We start from the raw sequence: 14,193 nt of genomic DNA, 5'->3' as shown, positions 1-14,193 counted from the left end.
TGGTGCACCATTTACATAAAATTGGATAAAACTATGTATGGGAGCTATATTTACATCTGAACCGATTTTCTCGAAACTTAACACACGGTATTCTAGATTGAAGTACACCGTTCGAAATTTCGTGCAAATCAAAAGATATATAAGGGCATTGGTGTCCAATTTACCTAAAATCAGGCGAAACTATATATGGGAGCTATTTTTAATCTGGACCGATTTTCACGAAACTAGGCAGACATCATTCTAGACTAAATTCAGTACGTTATGCCAAATTTCGTGCAAATCCAAAGATATATAGGGACTTTGATGCACCATTTACATGAAATCGGACGAATATATCAATGGGACTTTCATCTAATTCGCAACCGATTTTCACCAAACTTAACGTAAATCATTCTAGACTCAATTAGTACGCTGTGCCATATTTCGTGCAAATCCAAAGATATATAGGGACTTTGGTGAACCATTTACATTGAATCGGGTGAAAATATATATGGGAGCTATATCTAAATCTGAACTGATTTTCACCAAACTTAGCACAAATCATTTTGCACTAAATTCAGTACGCTATGCCATATTTCGTGCACCATTCGCACGAAAATATATATGTGTGCTAATCTAAATCTGAATCGATTTTTCCAAATTTCAATAGGGTTCGTCCTTGGGTCAAATAAATGATCTGTGCCAAATTTCATCCAATGCGGATTATAAATGCGACCTATACTTTGTTTACAATTTAACATCAACAGACGGACGGACGGACAATCGACTCAAAAGTGATTCTATGCATATTCTCAGAAGGAACCATGGGTCCATCTCGATTCCTTTTGCCTGTTACAAACATATGCACAAAGACATAATATCCTGTACCACAGTGTGGTGAAGGGTATAAAAAAACACATCACCCAATGACACGCCCAATATAGTCCTTATAAAAATATAATTTCACAAATCCACGTCTAAACCAGTAAGGAAAGTAGTAAAGTCGGACTGAGCCGACTATTTGAAACCCTTCGTGCAAATCGAAAGCTATATAGGGCCTTTGGTGCACCATTTATAAAAAATCGGACGAAACTATATATGGGAGCTATATTTAATCTGGACCGATTTTCACGAAACATGGCAGACATCATTCTAGACTAAATTCTGTACGCTATGCCAAATTTCGTGCAAACAAAAGATATATAGGGACTTTGGTGCACCATTCGCACGAAAATATATATGTGTGCTAATCTAAATCTGAATCGATTTTTCCAAATTTCAATAGGGTTCGTCCCTGGGCCAAATAAGTGAACTGTGCACAAATTTCATCCAATGCGGATTATAAATGCGACATGTATTTTTTTTACAATTTAACACCAACAGATGGACGGACGGACATGGATAAATCGACTAAGAAAGTGATTCTATGCATATTCTCAAAAGGAACTATGGATCTATCTCGTTTTTTACCTCTTACAAACATATGCACAAAGACATAATATCCTGTACCACAGTGTGGTGAATGGTATAAACATCCACGCCTATTTAGGTCGTTGAAAAATAATATTTAAAAATGAACGCCTATTAAGGTCGTTGAAAAATAATCTTTTAAAAATCCACACCTAGGTTAGGTCGTTGAAAATATTCTTTTTAAAATCCACACCTATTTAGGTCCTAAATAAACCATGCCTGTTGGTATTTGAAAAAATATTCGTTAAAAAAAATTCAAACCTATTGGTCTTTGAAAATTCTATTCATCCATAAATTATTCGAATTGTTATTATTATTTACCTTGTAAATATAGTTCACAAAGATAATAAAAATGTTTCAAAAACAAAATATATTAATATGTAAACATAATTTCCATTTCAGACATATGTACACACATATATATTATTTCTAAATAATAGATAAACATGTTTACCTTTATTCTAAATGCCAGTCACAGAAACCCCAAAATGAACAGAGATACCAGATACTACTGACCATGACAGTGCATTCCATTTCAACGGACACGGATGCATATGTGGATAACAAACACAAATACCAGTAGCTAAATACACACAAACATACATAACAAACATCCTGTTGTGAGAGAGTTGATTAGTTGATGTTGATAATGGCAATAATGCTACTAATAATACGCGTATTAGTACTGCACACTACACTATTGTGATTTTGGTTTTAAATGGGAATTATGGTTGGGATCGAAATTCAGAATATCAATAAGGAGCCTCAGGAAAGGGTTGGAAATAAAAATAGGCTTAAAAAGAAACCCTGGACACTTATTGATTCATATTCCCTTCCAAACTCTGTAGTCAAAATTGGGCCATCATGTGGAGGATATCATATTGCGTTCATATTATGTGAGGCACCCTAATATTATTTTTTATTTATTATTTGCAAATACAAATATTATTTAGATTACACAAAAATTACAATATACAACAATACAACAAATCTCAAAAGGATGTGTATTATGCCATGATCCTTTCCACTATTTTTTTCCCATGGACTCAATAATATAAATCTGTGTCTGCTATTTGTGTCAGGTTATAATGTTCAAAATAAACTCCGAATCGAATAATTATCATTGTTATTCTTATCAAACAAACAATATTTATGAATACAATATTATGAATATTGAAAATGTTGGTCATGTTGTTTTTGTTGTGTGGGATAATATAATTTATGGTCACGACATTGTGTTTCCGGCACAAAAGTACGAATTTATGACAAAAGGATATCAACATATTACAGAAAATAAGTGAGGGACAAGAGTCATAAGCGCAGATTTTCAAAACGAATATTTCTCAAAGAACTATGTGTGTGTCTGTTTAAAGCGAATATTTCTAATGACCAATAGGCTTGGATATTTTAAATAAATATTTTTTGCAAAGACCAATAGGCCTAGAATTTGAAAAAAAAATATTTTTCAAAGACTACTATAGGCGTGGATTTTTAAAAGAATATTTGTTCAAGGACTAATATAGCCGTGGATTTTAAAAGATATTTTAAAGACTATTATAGACTTGGATTTTTTTAAAAATCTTTTTTAATGACTATTATATTCGTTGTTTTTATTCCCTTCGCCACACTGTGGTGCAGGGTATTATGTCTTTGTGCATATGTTTGTAACAGGAAAAAGGAAACGAGGAACCATATGCCTCTTTTTGAACCATATGTCTCCTTTTGAAAATATCACGTTCTGAGTCGATTTATGCATGTCCGTACGTCTGTCCGTTTGTCGGTGTTAAATTGTAAACAAAGTAGAGGTCGCATTTATAATCCGATTTGGATGAAATTTGGTACAGCTCATTTGTTTGGCCCAAGGACGAACCCTATTGAAATTGGGAAAAATCGGTTCAGATTTAAATATAGCTCCCATTATTGAAATGTTGAACCAAAGTCGCTATATACATATTTCGATTTGCATGAAATTTGGAATAGGGTATTGAATTGAGTGTAGAATGATGTGTCCCAAGTTTCGTGAAAATCGGTTCAGATTTAGATATAGCTCCTATATATAGTTTCGTCCGATTTTATGTAAATGCTGCAGCAAAGTCCCTATATATCTTTCAATTTGCACAAAATTTGGCATAGCGTACTGAAATAGGTACAGAATAATCTGTGTTAAGTTTCGTAAAAATCGGTTCAGATTTAGATATAGCTGCCATATATATTTTCGTCCGATTTTATAGAAATGGTGAACCGAAGTAAGTTTTATGTAAATGGTGCACCAAAGTCGCTACATACCTTTCGATCTGCACAAAATTTGGCACAGCGTACTGAGTTGCGCCTGGAACGATATGTGCCAAATTTCGTGAAAATTGGTTCAGATTTAGATATAGCTTCCATATATATTTTCGTCTGATTTAATGTAATTGGTGCACCAAAGTCCCTATATATATTTGCACGAAATTTGCATAGCGTACTAAATTGCGCCAGGAGTAATGTGTGCCAAGTTTCATGGAAATCGGTTCAGATTTAGATATAGCTTCTATATACACCAAACTTCCAATATTATTCAGATTGAGACAACATTTTGCACAACGTATTGAAATAGGTCCACATTGATGTATACGATGTTTCGATGATATCGGTTCGGTTTTAGGTATATTTCTCCCATATATAGTTTATCCCATTATATGCAAGTGGTGCACCAAACACCAATATTTGTCCGATTGAGACAAAATTTTGCACAGCCTACCAAATTAGGTCGTGTTTGATATTTATGAAGTTTTGTTGAAATCGGATCAGATTTAGATATACCTCCCATATATAGTTTTGTCCGATTTTAGGTAAATTGTACACCAAACTTTCAATATTTATTTCCATTGTGACAACATTTTACGGAGCGTATTAAAATATATATTCTATATATATTAATATATAGATTTGGATATAGCTCCCCTATACCGATTTTTTGGTAAATGGTGCACCAAACTCCTAAGGATTGTTGCACAACGTATTGAGCTAGGTTCATATTAATTTATACGACGTTTTGTGAAAATCGGTTTAGATTTAGATAGAGCTCCCATATATAGTTTCGTCCGATTTTTGGTAAATGATGCACCGACGAGCCTACGTCTGTTCCATATGCACGAGATAAAATTGTGGACAGTATTCAAGGAATTTAAATATTTTTAATCGAAATATAATATATTTTTTTTAATGTGGATTATTAAAAGATGTTTAAATTGATTTTTAAGTGAACCCCTCACCCATTCTCGGTGTCAAAAAAATTAATTTAGTTTTTTGATCTAAATCGAACCTACTCAAACTCAAGAATGTGCCAAAAAAATGCATGTGAAAATCTCAAGAACTCTTGAAAATATAGCCGATTTATTGTGTTAGCACCAAGTGACGGCAAGAGTGATTCTCAAACTTTAAACGAATTTTTTCTTGAAGCTGTGTTTTTACGAACAGCGGGCACGATAACTCAAAAACTAATAATCCAATAGTGTGATGTCGGAAGTCGCAAGCTCGTTTCCGTTCAGGAATAACGCACAACCAAGGAATAATGCACAACGACAGCGTGATCCTGAAGGTTGCGACGACGGTCCTATAAAAGGGCGAACGACGAAAGCTGCGGGAACAGTGGTGAGAGAAAAGCTGACAGCACAAGGACCAGACGAGGAAATACCCTAAACCCTTTTAACAGGTGAGTCCATCAAGAATCAAGGAGTGAAGATGACTGAAGGTTAAGTGAGCTTCCCGTTGCCACTGAAACCGCCGACCCCAGACTCACGAAACAACAGGTGAGTTGATATTGCCACCTGCGCCGTTCACGGAAGAAGTGAGTTTGGACAAGCCACCTCCAGGACGTTCGACGTACCCCTATGAGTTATCGTACGCCACTAAGACTCCAGGTTACCCCAGGCCCCCAGTCATCCAAGGTACTCTTTCTCAGCGGTGGGCGCTAGTGAGTTGTCCTATGCCACTACGCCTAGATAACGCACAGATGCTTTCATCATTCAGGTGGCAGTTCTAGGCAGTTGTCCCCGGCAAGATCACTGGCTTCATCCGTGACTTGTCCCCTGTACCCCAATACCTACCCTAGTCTCTGATAATATCCCCAGTAACAACTGTGCCGAAAACGAAACAATAAAACCCTCCTATACTAAACAAACACAACAGACTTCTTACCTTAGTCGCTGACAAAAATAAATTTCTGTGACGGACTCTGGCAGCCGGGAGCTTTCCCCAGCAATTCGTTGGACAATTGAGTCGTTACAATAGATTCAAAATTTTGACATGTTTCTCATTTAGCAGCTCAATGAAAATCTTGAAAATTTAAAATCCAGAATGGGGGAGGTAATCTTAAACAAATATTTTTCTATAAAGCTGCAGACGTGAATTTTTTAAAGGGAATATTTTTCAAAGACCTATGTAGATCCATGTTTTGAAATAATTCTCGTTAACTGTTGGTTATTATTTTCCCCCTCAATTAAATATACTCAACATTTCTTAAGCATCCCCAACCAAATATAATACTGTTTTATAGCCGAAACCAAAAAAGTCAAAATTCCCATTTATTCCATTGATAAAGACACTTAAAAAAATCTATAAATACACTGTAAAAAATCACATAAAATAAAATTTTTTATAAGCCGCCAAGAAAAGCGCATTAAAATGTCATTAATTTATTTTTTAAACCACCACTTGAGCCTTGAAAACTGAAACGATTTTAATGTCATGTCAATCAACACTTCAATTGCAGTGCTGGTCGAAGGCACTACACAGTTTTTTCCAAAATATTGTGATTGTGGCTGGAAAAAAATTCCAGCCCTTGTTACAATTAACACTTCATTTGTTATGACTGGTGAAGGAGGAGGAGGAGCAAGCGGAACTCTGACATTGGAATGCATTCCTATTAACAGCTGTTCCACCATTGCACTTGAACAATTCTCAGAGTTTACGATAAATAGATAAATACGTTTGTAAGCCTTCCCATATATTTTCTGTGATTCTAAGAAAGCAAAACTTTTCATTTGACAGTCGATTTGTTTCAAGTGTTGGCGTGATTAATTACAACAAGTTTTACATACGTAATATACAACTTTTAGTTCAGTGAAGGGTGCACTGCATTGATTGACTGATACATACCAATCAAAATATCCCATTGTACTTCAATGACTAAATGCTGCGTCAAAAGGGCGGAACAATTTGTGGTGATTTAATCAATCCACACATTGTGATGCACAACAAACCCACACAAACAAAGATCATGGGGTGTTAATGATGAATGAGTGTCTAGTTCGTATGAAAATAACCTTCTAAGGATATAAACATAACAAATAATAATGATTAAAATTTATTGATTTGTTAATTAGTGGAATGAAATATTTTGTTTATATATGGAAATCACTTCTCCAAAAACAAATCGTGGGACATTTTCAATAGACGAACTAAAGATTCCAGTCAAGTGAAGTGAAGGCAAGAGGTCCTAGAATTATAGGTACCCTGAAAATAGAGATATGTAGAGAAACTGAAAGCATAGCTTCATTATTAATGAGGTATTAACGGGATACTCCGATATGAAAGGGAACCAGAAGGAAGGTATGAAGCTGAAGGCATGGAGCCTTGAAGACTGCAAAATAGACCAGCCAGAGGGCATATAGCTGAGTTGAAGGCCATGGAGACTTTGTACTCGAGCTGCAGTGTTGTGAAATTATATAAATAACCTGACGCAATGAAAAAATTTCAAATTTCGTGCAAATCGAAATTTATATAGAGACTAGCTTATCTGTAGAGATACTTATAGACATGATCCGAAAACACGGTGTAGACTTCAGTCTATATAGACCAGCTGAAGGCAAGAGGTCCTAGAATTATAGGTACCCTGAAAATAGAGATATGTAGAGAAACTGAAAGCATAGCTTCATTATTAATGAGGTATTAACGGGATACTCGGATATAAAAGGGAACCAGAAGGAAGGTATGAAGCTGAAGGCATGGAGCCTTGAAGACTGCAAAATAGACCAGCCAGAGGGCATATAGCTGAGTTGAAGTCCATGCAGACTTTGTACTCGAGCTGCAGTGTTGTGAAATTATATAAATAACCTGACGCAATGAAAAAATTTCAAATTTCGTACAAATCGAAATTTATATAGAGACTTCGGTGCACCACTTTCATAAAATCGGACGAAAATATATATATATATATATAAGAGCTATATCAAAATCTGAACCGATTTTTCCGAAACTTACCACTCATTATTCTAGACTTAATTCAGTACGCTATTCCAAATTTCGTGCAAATCGAAGATTATATAAGGACGGGGTAAGGTTAAACGTCGAAAACGTCATATACCTATATAAAATGTAATAAATGTAGTAAACGTCATTTATTTCAATATTATTACCATATACAGTTATTTTGAAGAATATATATTAAATTAACGTACATCTGATTATTCCTTACTAGAGCTGATAAAAAAATCTAAACTTTTTTGAGAAGAAAATGTTGACATTTTATATGGATTTGAGTAAAGCATGCGTAATTTTCGAATTGATTAATGGGAATAGCTATCTTGTCAAAAACCTAATGGTTTTGGGTGGGTTAAGGACGTTTTTGACGTATGTATTATACGTCGGAAAATGTATGTCATTTACGTCACTGTTTCTGACGGACCATCTCTGGTCACAACTTCCAACTTGAGTTAAGTTTGAAAGAATTAACACGATGTACATGTTAGGCATCAAATTGGACATTCCACAACATTGCTATTGGCCTTACAAATTTTCAAAACCAATGTGCCCATTTTCCGACTTGATTTAGATTTTGTAAAGACAATAGGTTCAGCAAAGTTTGGTTCAAATCGGATAGTACGTTCGTATAATATTATAAAATTAATTTTCAGCAAAATGTTGACCACTTTTTGGGTGAGTTGCCAAAAGGAGTGGACCGATACTGTCCATCTTCGGGCTTGATCTACGTTTGGACTAAATATTATGCATGTTCGTCCGTCTGTTGGTGTTAAATTGTAAACAAAGTACAGGTCGCATTTATAATCCGATTTGGATGAAATTTGGCACAGCTCATTTGTTTGGCCCAAGGACGAAGCCCATTGAAATTGGAAAAAATCGGTTCAGATTTAGATATACCTCCCATATATATTTTCGTCGGATTTAAGGTAAATGGTGCACCAAAGAGCCTATATATCAGTCGATTTGCACGAAATTCAGTATATCGTACTGAATTGAGCCTAGAATGATGTCTGCCTAGTTTCGTGAAAATCGGTCCAGATTTAGATATAGCTCCCATATATATTTTCGTCCGATTTCATGTAAATGGTGCACCAAATATATCTTTCGATTTGCATGAAATTTGGCATAACGTACTGAATTGAGCCTAGAGTGATGTCTGCCATGTTTCGTGAAAATCGGTCCAGATTTAGACATAGCTCCCATATATATTTTCGTCCGATTTCATGTAAATGGTGCACCAAATATATCTTTCGATTTGCATGAAATTTGCCATAGCGTACTGAATTGAGCCTTGAGTGATGTCTGCCAAGTTTCGAGAAAATCGGTCCAGATTTAGATATAGCTCCCATATATAGTTTCGTCCGATTTCATGTAAATGGTGCACCAAAGTCCCTATATATCCTTCGATTTGCACGAAATTTGTCATAACGTACTGAATTGAGCCTAGAGTGATGTCTGCCATGTTTCGTGAAAATCGGTCCAGATTTAGATATAGCTCCCATATATATTTTCGTCCGATTTCATGTAAATGGTGCACCAAATATATCTTTCGATTTGCCAAGTTTCGAGAAAATCAGTCCAGATTTAGATATAGCTCCCATATATAGTCTCGTCCGATTTCATGTAAATGTTGCACCAAAATCTATATATATCTTTCGATTTGCCCGAAATTTGGCATAACGTACTGAATTGAGCCTAGGTGATGTCTGCCAAGTTTCGTGGAAATCAGTCAAAGTTTAGATATAGCTCCCATATATATTTTCGTCCGATTTGATGTAAATTTAGTCCAGAATGATGTGTGCCAAGTTTCGTGAAAATAGGTTGAGATTTAGATATAGCTCCCAAAACGTACTGAAATTAATATAACCTAACATATTTCGTTGAAATCGCTTCATATTTGGATATACCTTCCATATATATTTTCGCATGATTTTTAGTAAATTGGGCATCTAACTCCTCATGTTAGTCAGATTGACATCAAAGTTTGCACAATGTACAAAATTGAGCATAGAATTACGTGGTTGCGTTTTCTAGAAGTACAGGCATAGCACAATGGATGACCTATTTATATTTGTTTGAAGTCGATTTACATACTTTTGTCCCATTGAAATGTTTATGGATAGTGGTGAAGGGTATCATATAGTCGGCCCCGTCCGACTATACTACTTTCCTGACTGGTTAGCAATGAGGTCGATTGTATAAAAACTGACATGTGGGAGGAAGACTTAAAAGAGAGCTACCTTAGAAATTAAAGTAACAGTTTTGTTGGGATAATAATGGGATTATTCTATTTGATTACTTTCGTTGAAATGACCACTACCATATTACCTCGAACGTGGGAGCTCCAATCGACAAAAAACCAGTCACCACAGCTATTTCTGTTACAAAAGTAGTGACATATATTCACTTAGGCCCCATACCGAAGGGATAACATTGCGTAGCCCACCACACTTTTCAGTCAAAGACTACATCCAGAAGGATTGCTACAACAACCAGACTGCCATTTGCCACATCGTACAGAAGTCAATCAGGGATGTGTATAAAAAGTTCATTGTAGATTCTTCTACTCCGAAAATTTTTGTTTTGAAATATTCAATAAATATATTCTAAAATGTTGATATATCCGAAAAAGGGATATTCGTTTGAAATACCGTTACAATTTTTTTTTATATCATAAATAAATTTCTATAGATGTTCGATTTATTAGACTCCTACAACAATTAACACATTTACCCCTTCTCGTTTTACTAGATTTTAGCGTACTATAAACTATGTTTATGATACCCATCGAAATATGATGTATTATTTATGCATGTACGACTAAACATACTATGCACCATATTTTAACACATTTCAAATAGAGACTTTTATGACGGCACATGGATGACGGACGACGATGAGATGCACATACAAAGTCTAGAATCCTAGTGCCCTTTTTCGAATGCACTTTTACATGTACTCTCCTTTTAGTACTGCGCCAATGTGAATGTCTGGGTGTGTGTGTGTGTGTATGTGATATTTGTTGTTATTTATTTGTTTATGTTTTCAGATTTTATGACGCTTGAAATAATGTGATAATTAGTTAAGACCAAAAGAAAAATACCGACAACATATTTCTTTTTTTCTAAATGTTTACAACAGAAGAACGTTTGGACTGGCGGACGGACGAATATTATAATTCAGTATGGAATACCATGTGGGAGACGACGACTTGTGACCCAGAAACTATACATGTAAGTACAATGTGGGAATGAGCAGACACGTATTTGTGCCTTCAGCCTTATGACTGATGAGGGAACATAAATTTTGATACGTGGTTCCTTTTGAGAATATGCATAGAATCACTTTCTAAGTCGATTTATGCATGTCCGTCCGTCCGTCTGTCTGTCTGTTCATGTTAAATTGTAAACAAAGTACAGGTCGCATTTATGATCCGAATTAGATGAAATTTGGCATAGGTCACTTATTCGGCCCAAGGACGAACTCTATTGAAATTGGGAAAAATCGGTTCAGATTTAGATATAGCTCCCATATATATATTTAACCGATTTAATGTAAACGGTTCCTATATACCTTTCGATTTGCACGAAATGTGGTACAGCCTAATCATTTAAGTCTAGAATGTTGTGTGCTAAGTTTCGTGAAAATCGGTTCAGGTTTTGATATAGCTCCCATATATAGTTTCGTCCGATTTAAGGTAAATGGTGTACCAAAGTCCCTATGTATCTTTCGATTTGTACGAAATTTGGCACAGCGTAATGAATTAGGTCTAGAATGATGTGTGTCAAGTTTCTTGAAAATCGGTTTAGATTTGGATATAGCTCCCATATATATTTTCGCCCGATTTGAGGTAAATGGTGTACCAAAGTCCCTATATATCTTTCGATTTGCAAATTTGCCACAGCGTAACGAATTAGGTCTAGAATGATGTGTGCCAAGTTTACTGAAAATCGGTCAGATTCAGTTATAGCTCCCATATATATTTTCGTCCTATTTTCGGTAAATAGCGCACCAAAGTCCCTTTGTATCCTTCGATTTGCACGAATTTCGCATAGCGTGCTGAATTAAGTCTAGAACGATGTGTGTTAAATTTCGTGAAAATCGGTTGGGATTTAGATATAGCTCTCATATATATTTTCGTCCGATTTTAGGTAAATAGTGCACCTCCTTCGATTTGCACGAAGCGTATGAATTGAGTCTAGAACGATGATTGGTGAGTTTCGGAAAAATCGGTTTAGATTTCGACACATCTTCCATATATATTTTCGATTTTATGTAAATGGTGCACCAAGGTCCCTATATATATCCTTCGATTTGTACAAAATTTGGCGTAGCGTACTGAATATGTGATAATTATTGTGATAATTTTCTTGAAAATCGGTTCAGATTTAGATATAGCTCCCACATATAGATTATATTTTTAACAACTCGGCGTACCGAATAGCGTGTATCAATTTTGCTATAAATCGTTTTCCATAAACGTTACCCATGTTACGCAAACGGCTCTATATCTGCTCGAATGAAATTAAAGTTAGGATAGGTTGGAGAAAGAGGGAACAGAGACATGCAATTGTTACAATATACCCAAAGTGATGAAGGGTATCATATAGTCGGCTCAGTCCGGCTTTATTACTTTCCTTACTTTTTTTGGGTGGGGGGCTATATAGGCTTGAATTTTTAAATTAATTCAAATATTTCAACTCAATAATTCATTTCAATTTTCACCATTTATTAACATTGTACGTTTCTTTGGGACCACATAAATTCTTAAATTTGGAATTTACACCAACATTGCATTTGGCCGCTGCTTTTGGGCAGGCCCTATACACGGGGTTATTATTAATATTGGTTGTGGCATAATTACAGGCAACTAAAAATGTTTTATATGTAACACCTTTGGTTGAGTAGGTGGCAGCAGCACAGCCCACGGCAATGTTACGTTCACCCATTAGGGTGGTGAAATGGCCAATTGCTCTGGAAAAAATATATTTGTAATGAGAATCTAAACTTAGTTTGTTAACCCCAGATTTTTGTTTACTTACGGTCCCTTATAACTACTGGGATAAGACTGAATATGCGTCCATTTGGTATCTTTATATTCAACATACCATGCATTAATGGCAGCTTGCATTAACTTCGATTTTTTCAATTTCCCTCTAAATGAACGCCAGGCTAAGTTTTGTCCTGAAAATCGATATTTTGGTGTATTGCGACATTTGTCGTGAGACATTTTACACTGACGCACATTATACGATGCAATTTTGGCCAACTGAGGATCCCATCGCATTGTGGCCATACGACAAGCTGGCTTAAATTTAGCAATTCTGCCACCGGCAATAATGTTACGTTTGCGGTTGTGGTTTGTCAGTATGATATTTTTCAATTTGGGTCCAATTTTCACCATGGCAGCATCTTTGGGGCAACTTGCATAGAAATTCTAGAAAGGAGGAGAAATAACAAAATTATTTTTTTTTAATTGATAAAAAATATATTTTTTATAGTAAACTGATTTACCCCCTTATTGTTACAAGCTATGTGTTTCACACCGCGTGGACACAAATTTGCCGCACAATAGTTTGCCATTGCGTAGCTAAGCGCTTGTATAATAATACATAACATTAGAATAATATCCGATTTCATTATTTTCTGCCGGCCTATATTCACCAAACTCTTGCTTTAATTCGACTAACGTTTTTTAAGTCAATGGCCCCTGGTTTTGTATAAAATTATTATTTTAAAATTTACTCTGGAGCAAGGTTATTTCATTTGAAAAAAAAAAAAATTATTTCCGAAAATTATTTACTCTTCAATTTTACTAATATTTGGCTGTCTCCAAAAAAATCTAAAAGATGTTTCAATTAACTATTTTTTTAATAAATTTATGAATTGAATTCCACCTCTCAACTCAGCTGAATAAACAATGCGATAATACTGAGTCTGTTAGATATAAAAGAAGATTTTAATTAACTCAAACGACCGCACGTTTTTTTCGCTCTTGACAGATACTTAGGAAAAATTCCACTGTTTTGGGTGTGATAAGGTTGAACAAATTGCCGCGTACCTAGAGGAAATATCGTTACTGGTGCAGTCAATGAGACACGTGATGTCCAATGAAATACAACATGAAGAATAAAATTTAGGTGGTATCAAAACCCTTAAAAATTTTTAAAATTCGCATCGACAGGAGAAGCCTCCAAAAGTACTGAAAATATTGCGGGACCTGCCTAAGATAAGTTTGAAAGCTTCTAAATACCAACAAATTGAATTATATATGTCTAAACATGTGCCAACATTTACTAATTGCTTCATAGATGTAGGTCAGATTCCCACACCTCGAAATACCAAATAAAGGGAAGCACTTCGATGGGAAATGCGGGACAGATCTTCAGAATATCAAAATTGGGCGACACCTTCATATTGGAACATATGGGGATCATTATCGGCATAAATTCTTACAAGCTTCCAAAAATCCTGATATGCCACATTAAATCCTATTTTTCG

At 35.3% G+C, this 14,193-nt stretch overlaps 1 protein-coding gene across 1 annotated transcript; it reads right to left on the bottom strand.

Moving 5' to 3' along the window:
- Window positions 1–12,413: 12,413 nt before the first annotated feature.
- Window positions 12,414–13,275, bottom strand: LOC133338241 (antigen 5 like allergen Cul n 1-like). The gene is made up of 3 exons (XM_061546418.1): window positions 13,207–13,275; window positions 12,735–13,129; window positions 12,414–12,666 (listed from the first exon to the last, which is right to left on the bottom strand). Exons 1-3 carry the CDS (start codon window positions 13,273–13,275, stop codon window positions 12,414–12,416), a joined length of 717 nt encoding a protein of 238 aa, XP_061402402.1.
- Between the last annotated feature and the right edge of the window lie 918 nt (window positions 13,276–14,193).

Source organism: Musca vetustissima, unplaced genomic scaffold (genome assembly GCF_032173495.1).
Source record: "Musca vetustissima isolate MV318-11 ecotype Yass unplaced genomic scaffold, APGP_CSIRO_Mvet_v1 utg86333, whole genome shotgun sequence".
NCBI classification, from domain to species: Eukaryota; Metazoa; Arthropoda; class Insecta; order Diptera; family Muscidae; genus Musca; species Musca vetustissima.
Note: the sequence above shows the minus strand (reverse complement) of the source record. Positions and strands in the feature narration are given on the sequence as shown.